General features: G+C 40.8%; 1 protein-coding gene across 4 annotated transcripts in view; it reads left to right on the top strand.

The window, feature by feature from the left end:
* Positions 1-13,835, top strand: part of fmn2a (formin 2a) — a 40,702-nt gene that overhangs the window by 20,988 nt on the left and 5,879 nt on the right. For 2 of the 4 annotated variants that reach the window (XM_051422137.1, XM_051422128.1), the window contains exons 8-14: positions 2,567-2,628; positions 6,658-6,749; positions 6,834-6,963; positions 7,067-7,213; positions 7,884-7,943; positions 8,602-8,722; positions 10,755-10,847. In XM_051422137.1, coding sequence (XP_051278097.1) covers positions 2,567-2,628; positions 6,658-6,749; positions 6,834-6,963; positions 7,067-7,213; positions 7,884-7,943; positions 8,602-8,722; positions 10,755-10,847 — 705 coding nt within the window. The other 2 variants (XM_051422139.1, XM_051422140.1) reach the window with 2 other exon arrangements.

Below are 13,835 nucleotides of genomic sequence, written 5' to 3'. Positions count from 1 at the left end.
TTATAACAAGTCATAATGTTGCAAGGCATGTGAAATGTTTTTTCTTTGTTACTCTCCTCCCATCTGTTTTTCTTTGCTCTCATTTTGCATAATCTCTCCCCACCTAACATCCACATCATGTTTCTCCGCGGCTCTCTGTCTTTCTCTGATGAGTTGTCACCATCTTGTCTAAACGGCTTTGTTAAAGTGAAGTCATTCAGGAGATGTTGATGGGAACAGACTGTTTTCCTGTTTTAGTTACTCTCTGATTGCTCTCCAGTCTTCGCTCATCCATGTGTCTAAACACTCTTCCTCGTCTCCCCATCCTATTCAATCCTCCGACAGTAGAGCCTTTATTACTGCTTCAAATCTTTATTTCAACGTGCATGGCAGCTGGGTAGGTTACATTAAAATAAAAGTGTTCCACAGAAACCATGGCTGAGCATTGTACACTTAATAAACTGTTACTTCTACTTTCACCTTGATGTCAGTCTTTGGTGCATTCATCTCGGGTCAGAGTGGGAGGGCAAGTTAGGGCCACTCTCATCAGCACTGTCATTCATCTCCTATGTTAGGACAGTTTTTGCTATAGTACATAATTAGCGCTGATTGGAAACTTCAGTATATCATTGAGGATCAGAGGTGGTTTGGTGTAATACTACCTCAAAACAGTGAGATACCTACTGCCTTGCACAAACAATATAACCCAAGAAATTGTTTTTTATTAACTTAGCCATGCATTTCAACTGAATGATTATTAGGCGTGAATAATTATAGCCCTGAAATACTCATTATTTCACATAAAGAACAAAACCTAAAAGACAACATATTAGCAATGCTATTGTTTTTCCATTCCTGAAATGATCTCATTTTCCCTTATGCCGTTGGAGGTTAAAGATGATTAAATAATTGAAGCATAATTTATTTACAGAAGAGAAAGATTCATTCGTCAAAACTTTGTAATTGTCCCTTTTGGTGTAGTGAATCATTGGTTCATTTCCTCTTGATTCCATGATGAAGACAGTGACTAGCAAAGCCGTCATCACTTGGATATCTCTGACTTGAAGAAAAACAACCTCTGAATCATTGATTTAGATCATGTCTGTTTGAGCCCCATTGCTCAGTGAGAAGTCAACACATTTCTCTTTTCCTCACAGCTGTTGTTGTTTGTTGTCAGACTTGGCCGACACTCTGCATGTTTCATAGGACACTTCCATGCGGTGTCTGCTTCCTGTGAGGCTTTGGAGCGCCAGTCACAGTATAAGATGGTGGTTGCCGGCGCCATGCTGGGGTTGAATGTGGTAGTGGGGTTAGACCCAGGCAGATGGGTCTGGCTTTTGGTCATAAGAGGTCTGTGTCAGAGCAATGATACGGTTTTCTCCCATGTCTTTTAAAAACCGTCTCCAATCAAATCAGCTAGCCAGACTTTGGTTCAGATTGTAATGAAAACCAAATGGTTACAACGAGAAGAGTGCGAGAAACAGAAAAGGGGAGAGTCAGAGAGAAGGAAGTTATTTCTGTGGTGGCTTTGGAAGAGGAGAGAGTGTGAAGAGGTTACAGGGTGAGAGCAAAGAACTTGGAAAGGAGTTGAGTTGCTCTTGTGGCACACGTGTGAAGGGATTAATAAGGCTACAGAATTACATAAGCGATAAAGCAATATCAAAGCTAAACACATGAGACAGAACTGACTGGAGCAGTACAACAGTTACTTGAGGCGTTTTTCCAAATGCTTGTCCTTTCTCTAATTTCGTTTTTCTCATGATCTTCTTTATTCGTGTTTCTTCAGTTAAGTTTGTGTTCGTGAAAAGCCTATAAGAAGTCCAGTACTATTCAATGTCCAAACATAATATGTGATGGAAAGTGAACATTGTGCATTGAGTCCATTACTGCAAGTTGCTTTATCCCTTCTGACACTAGTTTTTCCTCCTGCACCTCAGCAAATCAGCAGATCAAAACAATGTGAGTAATTTGGACACCCACTGCACGGTGAAATACACATATAGGTGTCGAGTGCTTCACTGGGTGATTGTGCATACAGCAACACCTCAGCCTCAACACCGCAGACCCCCAGGCTCTGTTTGTCTTTAAACATTTACTTTCAAAGGATTAATGCTCACGGGCGCCAGGTCCTCTCGCCGAGACAAAAAGGCGACACCAGGAATTCAAACAGAGGAGTTCAAACACAGATCTTTGTACCTTTGACAGATTTCTAAGACCTCTGTATTTATGTTTTATTTTGTGGCCTCTTCTATGCTATTGTGATGAGAGCTGATATCTATGTAACTCACTGCATACGGCACATGACACTTTATGTCAGCCGTACAGGGAGAATTCTACCCTTGTTTCATGGCACCTTAAGCTCCAGCAAAGCAAAAAAAAAAAAGCTGTTCTGCCAATGTTTGTGATCGTTATTTTAGCCAAATGAAAATGTTTGATGTCTATAGATTATGAAAGTCGAGGCCTGTTTGTGCTGGTTCAGTTGATGTTAATGGTGATTGTTAATTGTTAATGGTGTTTGAAGGAATCAGATAAATGTTTTAGTGTTAACATTCACAATAACCGTGTCATCCCCTCCTTCCATCCGCAGCGGTGCTAAATATGGACAACACTGTCGTTGATCTGGAGACTCTGCATGCCCTCTATGAAAATGTGAGTATAACAACATGCTGTAGCACTACTTGGAATTGGAGCTATGTCTTTATGGTTACAACAGTAACAAACTTTTTTTTTAACTTTGCCATTTTTTGACTTTGAAGGGAACATTATCAAGGCTTGTGTGGACACTGGTTTCAGTAAAGTCAATAGACCAGTGAAAAGACAATATCCCAAACTGAAATACATTTCTGCACTTTCCTGCCAATGCAGAATCATATAAATACACAGGGTTGAGCAACAAACCCAGTATAATTATACAAACTAACACCACTGACAGCTCAGGCTGATCTTGACTGCAGTGTTCGGTCTGGGAAAACCTTACCGTGTGTTTTTTGTCTCTTCCTCTGTGGTTTGCAGTTAAAGTATTATTTTGGAACAGTTTGCTTGTGACAAATAGAATGATTTATGGTTACTCGTTTCATGCCATATATGAATAACAGGCAATCATTTTATTATAGAAGGAAACCTAAGAACACTCAACAAGCCGTGATATCAACAAAATGGCAAAATAATCATTCATCAGCTGTTAGTGTTGTTTTATTTGGCACTTCCCTGAGGGTAAACCACAAAACACCAGTTGCTGTCCATCAAGAGATACCTTTCGAAGATTATTAAAAGCTGAATTTTTATATACAGTGTAGGTGGGGAAAAATACACATTTTCAATTTAATTGTTGTCTAGTACATAAAGAAAAATTTTTTTTTGCACTGTCCGTCTGAAATGTCACTGTGAACATATTTCTCTGCGTGGAGTTCTTATTCCATGTTCCACTTGAAAGGCTGAACTAAAAGGAAGTGTGCATTAGATACCAAAACAAACAGGCGAGCCACAAACCGTACTGGTATGTGTGCTGTTTGGCGACAGAGTCAGTCCTGTGTAGGTCTGTCTGCTGGCCTGGAAGTGGACCAACGCTTTTACATAGTAAACATGTTTTCTCCACACTGGAACTGACTGACTTCACTTTTGTAATGCCCCTGTGCAAAGCAAATGATAGTTGAGAAACTCCAGCATTTGTTTCACACAGCTCCTCTTGAAAGTACGTTGTGGTTTGAAAAAAGGGAGAAATAGAGAGACTACACTGAGCTTTGCCAAGTGAAATGACCACATTGTATCGTATAATATTAGCATAAAAAGAATTACGGAGCTGTCATCGCTACTTTCCAATATGTCTCCATTTTGGCTATGAATCGCTCCTTGTATACGGTAAATACATATTCATCAACCATCACTGATAGGAAATCTCCCTCGCCCAGTGGAAATGGTTCAGGACCCGTTCGAAGTCAGGTCAGTAAATAATGGAACATGAAAACGGACATGTTTTCCACATTTCAACTGTAATACAGTTTTAAGATGCTGTGAAATTCCTGTGAATTGCTTTTTGGCACAACTACACAGGAGAGGCCTGGACCTTTGGCTGCCAGAGGCATATTAATAATGTTGATCATGGGAATGAGACTGAGGCTTGAGACAAGCTGTAGTTATGAACCAATGTGTCATAACTGAGGATCAAAAGTCTTCTAACCTCTCCACTCACCCCGAGACTTCAAGCCCTCTCCCTCTCTCCCTCTCTCCCTCTCTCTCCTTCTCCCCCTTATGGCCTAAGGCTATGTTATTGAGTCGAGGAGCCAAATTGTTTCTCTTTTGTATTGCGAGACTCCATCCTGTCTGTGGGTCTCCAGCCCCCTAAACCACAGTTGGCAGCACAGTCAGCCTGTCTTGAGGAATGCGAGGGGCTTCTAATGGTTACACCCTCACTCACTGTGCTAGGAGCGAGATCACACACTGCTCTCCCTCAGTTGCTCACACACACAAACATGCTTACAAACAAACATGTTGACCCACACAAATGTGCACATACTGTACTGTACGCATGTCACAAACAGAAACACACACACACACACACACACACACACACACACACACACACACACACACACACACACACACACACACAGTCAGGGACAGAGTCACTCAGTCTATGAGCTGCGGATTATAGCCACTCCTGTTCTTTGAACAATAAGCCACCGCCATTAAAGGGGTCACAGTGATAGTGGGACACCACTCCCTCCCCTCTAATATCACAAGCCATAATCTGGGCCCAGACTGTTGTCTGAAGTTCAGACTCTCAGCTGACAGTAGCTAAATGTCATGGAGGTCAGTTGGAGCTGTAGTCACTCCTACGGATTTTTACACTACAAATAATCACTTCATACTTCTTTTTTTAAGGCCTTGTGATGTCTAAATATATTTGACATGTTTATTACATGATGCAATTTGTCACTTGGACACTATTCTTTGGCAGCTCACATGTACAAATAATCTCATAAATGTTGTTCCATTGAAAATTGAGTGACATAAATAGTGATTAAGCTCCTGGCTGGTTCTGTTTAGCACTGTACTAGAAACCTGGCTAATGAATACCACTTGGCTACCACTAGAATTCTGGCATCACAAATATCATCCTACTTTCCTTTGCATTTGATATTCCACATGGGACTGTATTTCTCATGCTAACAACCACTGCAACATGCCCTTGCAATTCAAAGATCACACGCTAATGCCTACTTGTCCCCAATTACACCAAACACTGCTGGGCTCTGCTGCTGCCCTTTGAAAAGGATCTGCTTTGTATTAAATATATTTACACTTGAAAACATCTCGAGAGAAGGCGAAGGAGAGCTTGCCCTCGTCGACAGAAGGCAGCGGTGTGTAGAATACTAATCGGGCCCTCAGTGCGTTTGATGCTGGTGTTTGATGTTTTCCAAGGATCCATGCCGAGGCCAAAACCCAGAGAGAAAGATCCAGAGAAACAGAGGGAGAGACCAGACTGTGGAGGCTCTTTGGGGGTCTACGGGCTCTGGAGGGACTGAGAGAGAGTTTACATTCTCTTCCTGGGGATGGTTTTATTGTTTTGCCCAACTGCGTCAGACACATTAACATCTATTGTCTTTGCCTCTTGTGAAACGAAGGGGCATTTCTGGCCTGCTTTTTTTTATACCACCTTGTATAAAACTGTGGTCCAGAGCCTGACAGCAGGGTAATAGTCAAGAATGTAATCTGGCTGAAGGCAACTCTTTCACATTTATAAAAGTTATACTGTATAGACTGGCATACGGTTGAGTTTAAGTACAAACGGCCCAATTTGAGAATTCTTTCATGCTTGAGCTACAGTTTGTCTACAGAACGAAATAAAGAACTAAGCTGCCAAAACAAACCTTAAGTTCGATTTAGTTGCTGCTCTGTAGCTTTTGATCACATTGCATGATCTTCATCAGCTGATGTGAGTTTCCCAGTTGTCATAGATTTGTATGTTAACATTTCTGAGCACTTTAAGGACTTCTCATCCATGTTGGCTTGAAAGTTGAGGTTCAAGGTTCATTCTTGACCTTGAAAGCATCGATTGACAAAAACAAAATCACTTTATGGTCCATTTAGTCAGCGCTGTTGATCACATCACATGATCTTCATCAACAGAAAAGATTTATCTATGCTATCTTTGGATTTGTTTTTGCTCTGGATGACACTAGTGACTCAGAGGTCCTAATGATAAAAGTCCAGTATACTCAACATACTGTAAAACTAGAATAATGCTTCTGCGGAGGTAAATTTCTTTGCTAAGCTATGCAGAGGAACCAACGTGCACACCCCCATGATGAAAGAAACACACAAGCAAATGTGTCTGAACGACACCCGTGTATGTTAACTTATGGCCTGCACGAAGAAGCAGAATTCCAGTTTAATACCAATGTGTTTGATCAGGGAAACATCAGGAACTGATCAAATTGAGCCCTTGATGCCAAACTATGTGCATACTATATTTTGGTCAGCTTGTCTTACACTTAGTTTAGGTTTTGCTTTGAGTAAAACAAAATCCTTTGCCAGCTGTTAGACTTTGTTATTCATGACATTGTTCATATATTTATACACTTCTATGCTATCCTGTCCTCCTAATTGTCTTTAGGTTTCACCTGCCCATATACAGTAAATTTCCATCTTAATTTAATCTGCATTTTCTTGCGACAGAGAGCTCAAGCTGATGAGATGGACGGCATTAAGAAGCATATAAAATCATCCAAAGACAAGGAGGATGCCAAACCACTGGACAAGCCTGAACAGTAAGAGCCAAACCTACCTTCTGAACCAAATTTAGTACATGAGAGCTGTGTCATTAAACAGGTCTGATTTTGTGCCTTCATCAGGTTTCTATTCCAGTTATCACAAATCCCCAACTTCTCTGAGCGAGTGTTCTGCATCCTGTTTCAGTCAACTTTCCATGAATGTATCACCTCAATCCTCCGCAAAGTAGAAATCCTTCAGAGAGTATGCAAGGTGAGCCACTGGCCTTCCTCTGGTTTCATTTTCTTTTCTATCACTCAATTTAACCTTCATATCTTTGTTTGTTTGTGTGTGTTTGTGCGCATGTGTGCACCAGTCTCTGCAGACTGGTAAGTGTGTATTGCAGGTGCTTGGCCTGGTGCTGGCTTTTGGCAACTTCATGAACGGAGGTAATCGGTCTCGAGGGCAGGCCGACGGCTTCACCTTGGACATTCTGCCAAAACTAAAGGACGTTAAGAGCAGTGTGAGTCTGTGATACAGGAGTAAAAGCAAACATCACGCATTGTACAAGAACAGGCGCTTAATTTGGTGTTATTCATAGGCAAACAGGAGACGAGAAGAGTGTGTAATAATTTGTGACAAAATAAGTAAAAGAGACAAACCTGTGTAATTTATGTGCACCCACAGCTTTATTCTGTAATTCACATTGTGCTAGAAAATAAGTGGTGTAAAATATTGTCTCTAAATGTTGATCTGGACTACAATTGTCCCATCTATGGTCAAGTCCAGGAGTTTAAAGGGACCTTCATTCCTGCCAAACATGAGGACCATAGCTGTGCAGATTTAGAGGAGAGGCTATTCTGTTTACTGTTCTTATTCAATATCATAACGGGCTCAGTGTGCCCTTGGCACTGCCATATAAGGACACAGTGGTTTGTGTTTTTGTGGTAGTGGACCAAGTAAGGTATCCATAAAGAACATCAAACTTTCCACCAACTCTGAGTTATGACAGCCAGCCTAGCACAGTTGTGTTTTGTTGTATTGCTCTTCCAATGTCATGATTTATCCTCATGACCGCTGTCTCTATTCTTGTTTGCGTCGTACAAATTAAAACGTCCTGCTCCAAAATGATTAAATTAATAAATAAAGGGAATTTAGTTTATTTATTTGGATCTTTTTTTTCTTTCTTTCAGGATAACTCCCAGAGTCTTTTGTCCTACATTGTTGCTTACTATCTAAGGCACTTTGATGAGGTATGTTTTGGTTCCTGTTTATTTGAATCACTTTTGTGTTTTAGTCTGATTTGCTTAGAAATCCTTCCAGAGCTCTCTTTTCATCTCCTCTCTTGCCAGAGGATACCATGGCTTATCCTTTATCAAATTATTTATTTTCTCTTTCCTCATTTACAGCAGAAACAAATCTCTCTCCTCCTCTGGCTCTTTCTTATAATTCTCTTTCTGTCTTTCACTCTTCATCTCCCGCTCTTGCTCTGCTTTGGTCTGGGTTCATTCAGACCTGCAGTCTGTTCATTGGCACAGCATCCAAAGGAGCGCTAGTGTAAATAATTAGGTTCTCCAGATGAGATGAACTCAGTAGAGTGCTGCTTGCCAAAATCAACCTGCATGACATGGATCTAGCACTCATAATGGCCTTGTAGTAACTCTGATGGAGAGAATTGCTGTGTACTTTCTGAACCAAGCTTAATGGTCATTATCTGCTGAAGTTTCAGCCATATCTTCTCTGGGATGTTTGGACTGCTGATAAGTACATGTAGGTCTCTGAAGACATTTATTTCAATCTTGCCTGGTGTGTACAGTATATACTAGAGAGGCCCTCTCCCATTTGAGGAAAATTGACTTTGACATTGGTGTGTGCATTTTTTGTGCATGAATGTGTGTTGTGCTTTACCAGGATGCTGGCAGAGAGACGTGTGTCTACCCTCTGCCTGAGCCCCAGGACCTTTTCCAGGCCTCCCAGATGAAGTTTGAGGACTTTCAAAGAGATCTGCGTAAGCTGAGGAAAGACCTCAATGGTATGGTAGTCAACCTACGTTCCAAAACCTTTAAAACTGCATAGCATCAAGCTTACCAGGTAGTAAACATGGCCATGCCATATCCAGCAAATTATGATAGGTGTCATATCATGTTTAAAATACCATCACATGGAAATTTATCCAGCAATAAATTATGTATTAATCCACGCACATATCTCCTAGCATAATGGAAAATAATTTTCCAAGCCTGACCAGCTATGGTCATGTGTGGATCGTAGAGGCGGGTCAGCAGAGAGATAGCATCTGTTTGTCGTACAGACAAGCTAACCAGAAGCAGATGTGACTTGTCAGATGTAGACTCCTGTTGGGCCTGGTGTGCCTTTGCTGTCCTCATGAAATAGAGATCAAAATATAAATGGGGCAAGGTCAGGGAACTTCCACTACCTGTGTACACTATCAAAGGTTCATCAGCTATTCACTGAACTGGAAGAGGTTCTCCTCGAGCTTTGGCCCTGTAAGCTGTAAACCTGCAACGCACAATCATGACACTATTATGAAGAGAATTTCAGAATACTCCTGCATGTCTTTGTGCATGTTGTACATGAATCGACTGATTTGGATTATGGCAGACTCTATGACTCTTTACTTCATTCGTTTTTGGATGAATTTATTCAGCAGTCAATTGTTCAATCAGTTCCTGAACCGATACACGTGGTGAATCAATTACTTAACTTTTGGCAACATGACTATATACTTTCTACTAACCAGCTTTTATATAATGAAGATCATTATTATAACTTTAAGAAAATACATTTTGTCACCACTAATCATCATTTGTTGGAGAAAAAAACAAAAGTTTTTCAGGAGGTTTCGAAAACCAAGGAATGATGATTCAGAATTTCCATTGAACTATGATTACAATTATGTAATCCCTCAATGAAGTCTAAACACAATAAAACTAAAGTTACTTCATATAGGGACTTCATATATTGAACTTTGGTATTAAATATATAGCATTTAGTAAATTATAAAAGAGGCTTATTAAAACAGCTATGCAAGAATGAATGTGTTGTGTTGACCTCAGGAAAGTTGGATTATGCTTGACACGTCAAACTGATTGGTTGAGTGTAAAGAGTCCTAATGAATGAGGCAGTTGGGAAATACTCCCTTTCATTACTCTGTCTCAAGTCACTCAGCACCAACAACAACTTCCAAGGACTCAAGTGCCTACAGGTGGTAAAAAACGATTTTTGTGCAAACGTGCACACGTGTTGAGTATGTACGTGTATGAGTTTGTGTGCTTGCAGCTCGATCGACAATTCCCCAAACTTGGTCTGTTCTCTATCATGTTTTATGTATCTCTCCTGCTAAACCAATCAGGTTCCTGAGCCATGTTGCCAAATATTGTTTTTCCTGTGCCATAATGATTCTGTAGGCTGTTCATTATTTGCAATTCATAAAGATGGAGTTGCTCGCAGGGGAAATGGGCTTGCGTCTGCTTTGACCCCAGTGGCAGTGGCACATTTTGTCCGTACATAAATGTATCATCACATGCTATACCTGCAGACTTCTTCATTACCTAGCAGAGCCAACTGAGTGCTCTAACAGACATGGGCTTCGATGACAGTTCCCAGAGGGGGGTTCCGATAGGTAGGCGGCGCAGAAATGGCCTTGGCTGGCCCGAAGGACGTCAAGCAACACAGTGGAGAGAGCTCGCTGTGTACCTTTTTGGTTGAGGCACCATATGGTCTATGAATTACCACTTGCCCAGTCCCGACTTCCCCGTTCCCTTAAGCGTCTTATGGCCTCTCCACCTCTAAGGCCTTGAGCTGAATTTGTGTATCCGTTATGGTTGCAGATAGAGCGTGACAATAAGGTTCTCCCGGGATCAGAGTGCAGGCCTTCCTGATTCCTGGGGGTGCCTCATTAGTCATTATGGGTCATTATATCTTTACCAACACTTATTCAGCAGAAATTTAAAGTACACTGCAGAGTTTGTGATCACAATCCAAAATGGATGATGTATTATTGCTCTGAAAGCCATTTTTCACGTCATCTCTTGTTGTTTCAGCATGCTCAGCTGAGACGGAGAAAGTTTTCAAGTTGTCATCTGAAGAGAACCTCCAACCTTTTAAGGACAAGATGGACGAATTTCTTAGCCAAGGTGGGACTGTTTTCCAAATCAATTGAAGGTGATAATAGTTGTGATAATATTTCCTACAGTCTCATGAAAAGATAAGTCTGGTGATATTCTGTGTTTTTCGTATATTGCCAGCCTTATCCTTTAAATGTGATGAAACAGGTGATGGTCAGTCTGCCTAAACATATGGTTTGCTCATCGATGTTACCGTCAGACAACAATAGAGGCAAATAATTCATTCCTTCTGACTCAAAAAGTATTCTGTGCTAGTCCACCCATGGCATAAGCATATCTAAGCTTAAAATGCATCTGCGGTGTGAGAGTATGTGAAGCAGCTCATCAATCAGAATGATTTAAGTCCTCTATGTCTGCAGACACATTTCCAAATCTATTTCATGCCTTTTTTGTGGTTGATATATAGTACACACACAAGGGTTCACTCATGTCGTTTCCATAGGGATGTCTGTTTATTCCATGGTGTATTGGATAACTCACAGCTATTGTTTCATGTATGCCTATCTGCCTTGACATATTATAACTACACTTGGTAGCTGGGTCTTTTATCTTCATCTCTACCTTATAAAACAGAGTATGTCTTGCTCTGCCTCAAAGGAAGATTCAGGATGGCCGAAGGTGAACTTGTCATGCACTCTGTTGAATTGACTGCAGAGAACCGAACTGGATGCCTAAGACATCGGAATAAAACTGACTTGTTCGGCACCTGATCCCTTCTCACTTAGTACTTTTGACGTCATGACGAGATGTTTTTGTCATAGATTTTTCCTCAGTTCCCGTCTTACTTTATTTTTCCACTCCGTCTGCTGTCCTGTTCTAATAACAAGGTCTTTCTTTTTTCTGTCAGAGGAATGACAAAGAGATTAGAAGCAGCCAGTTGCCTCTTTGACCTCTTCTCTCTTTCTGTCACTCCTTCAGACTCCTATTAGGAAATCAAATAAACCTTCACAGTGACGTGTTTACTAAGAGGGCTGTTAAAACGATGATGATGATGAATTGATGGTAAATGATGAGCACTTCCTCTACCATTGCCCTTTTATTCCAGCAAGACTAAAAGTTTACAGCTATGCTAGCATTTCTTTGAGGCTGCACAGCTGTAAAGCTGTGTAGAGCTTATGTTTAGCAGGTATAATGTTTACCACTTAGGTTAGCTTTTTAACATGCTAACATTTACTAATTAGCACTAAACTTAAAGAATAGTTGAGGATGATTCGGGATGTTGTTAGTTCTGCAGGTATCTGGTCATAATTTAAAGTTCAGAAAGTCAGAGGATCATACGGAGCCCCCTGGTGACATTGGATAAAAAAAAAATAATGTGGCTATCTCGTGGCTACGAGATAGTTAATGCGTGTGTGGCCACGAGATAATTAATGCGTGGCCACAAGATAATTATTGCAGTCATTTCCATGCAGAGACTGTTGATTGTTAACATGGTCAAGTTTGAATTAATTTCATTGTATTTTAATTTAAGAATGAATTACAATGACATACTTCAGTCACTTGCGGTTAGGCATGGAGTAATTCTTAGCAAGACGCAACACAACACAACCCAACACAACACACAAATGAGACTGATTTGCATCATGTCTTCTTCGCGGGGTTTGCAGTTTTCCGATGACGTCACTTCATAACGTTCCCATGCCAACAGGAGGAAAATGGCTGCTCTTGTGTGAAGTAAACGCAACATTTTTCAACTTTCTGCGAAGATATATGTGACTTTTTGCAATGAAAATGGGGATTATGCAATCATGCAAGCCCCACATATTTCGCACATTTTGCGCGGAAATTGGTGATTTATGCGGCGAAAGTGCGGCGTCTTTGAAAATAAATAAATATGCGGACTTTGGCTGATTATGCGTTGAATTATGCGACTGCATAATCACGTTTTTCTGGAGGGACATGTCCGGCTTCACTTAGACGTAAGCCCCCCCCCCCCCCATAGCATTATTATTGACATTACACTCGTCATGACAAGATTAACAAAGCTCCTCTTGAATACAAAAGCAGACTATGAACTACCTTTATTCATGAATAATAAACAGCATCACTGACAGCTCCATATGGATAACCATCCCGCTACTGAAGGTGAATTATCACGCTTTTAAAAAAAAAAAATTATCCAGTGTCACCAGGGGGGCTCCGTAGGATCATCATCTTGAGGAGAATGTTAATGTTTTCAGCAAATGTCATAGCTATCCATCCAATAGTTGTTTAGACACTTAAAACCACAACCTCATGGTGGCACTACATGGAAAGTTGAGATATTTCACTTGATAATTGAAAACTCTGACCTGCTGGAGACAATAGATAAAGAATCAGGGGATCACCAAAGTCAGTACCATTGGTATCTGTACTAAATTGTATGGCAATTCACCCAGTAGTTGCTGGGATATTTCAGTGTGGACCAAAGTGTTGGACACACACACCAATATAACCATCCCTAGTGCCATGCTGCTAGCATGTCTAAAAATCTCCTGTAGACAGTATTAGAGCAAGGAGGCTCACAGCTACTGTGACATTTTTGTTGTAGATATTGTTACAGCAAAATCCACTGAAAATGTAGTCGTGTTTGTCATGTCCACCAGATGTCACACAGTCATGCCTTTTACTCCGTAATCTGACATCTATAGTACAACAATATTGGGATATTGTGGTCCACTTCAAAGGTGTAAGACTTTAGTTTGTTATGCTTGTTTTAACATAACAAGCCAAATGTCATTCTTGGCTTTGACCCTGGCTACATTCAGTTGACTGTGACCAATCTTTCTGAAGGACCCCGGCTCACAGGCCCCTCTCCCAACTGCTTTTGTATTCAGATGAGAGTATAATATATAGCATATGTTCTTCCGTGGTAATGCTCACTGTCCATTTTAAAGGAAGTCTGCAGATGAAAGCATCTCTCCCATGTCCACTTCTCCCCCTTGCTTTTCCTTTCTCTCTCTGTGTTTGAGAGAAATATGGGAGCTCTCTCTTTGATGCAAATGACGAGGTTTTTCC

This window comes from Dicentrarchus labrax, unplaced genomic scaffold, assembly GCF_905237075.1.
Source record: "Dicentrarchus labrax unplaced genomic scaffold, dlabrax2021, whole genome shotgun sequence".
Taxonomy (NCBI): domain Eukaryota; kingdom Metazoa; phylum Chordata; class Actinopteri; family Moronidae; genus Dicentrarchus; species Dicentrarchus labrax.
The sequence above is the reverse complement of the archived record's forward strand: the minus strand, read 5'-3'. Positions and strand labels throughout refer to the sequence as shown.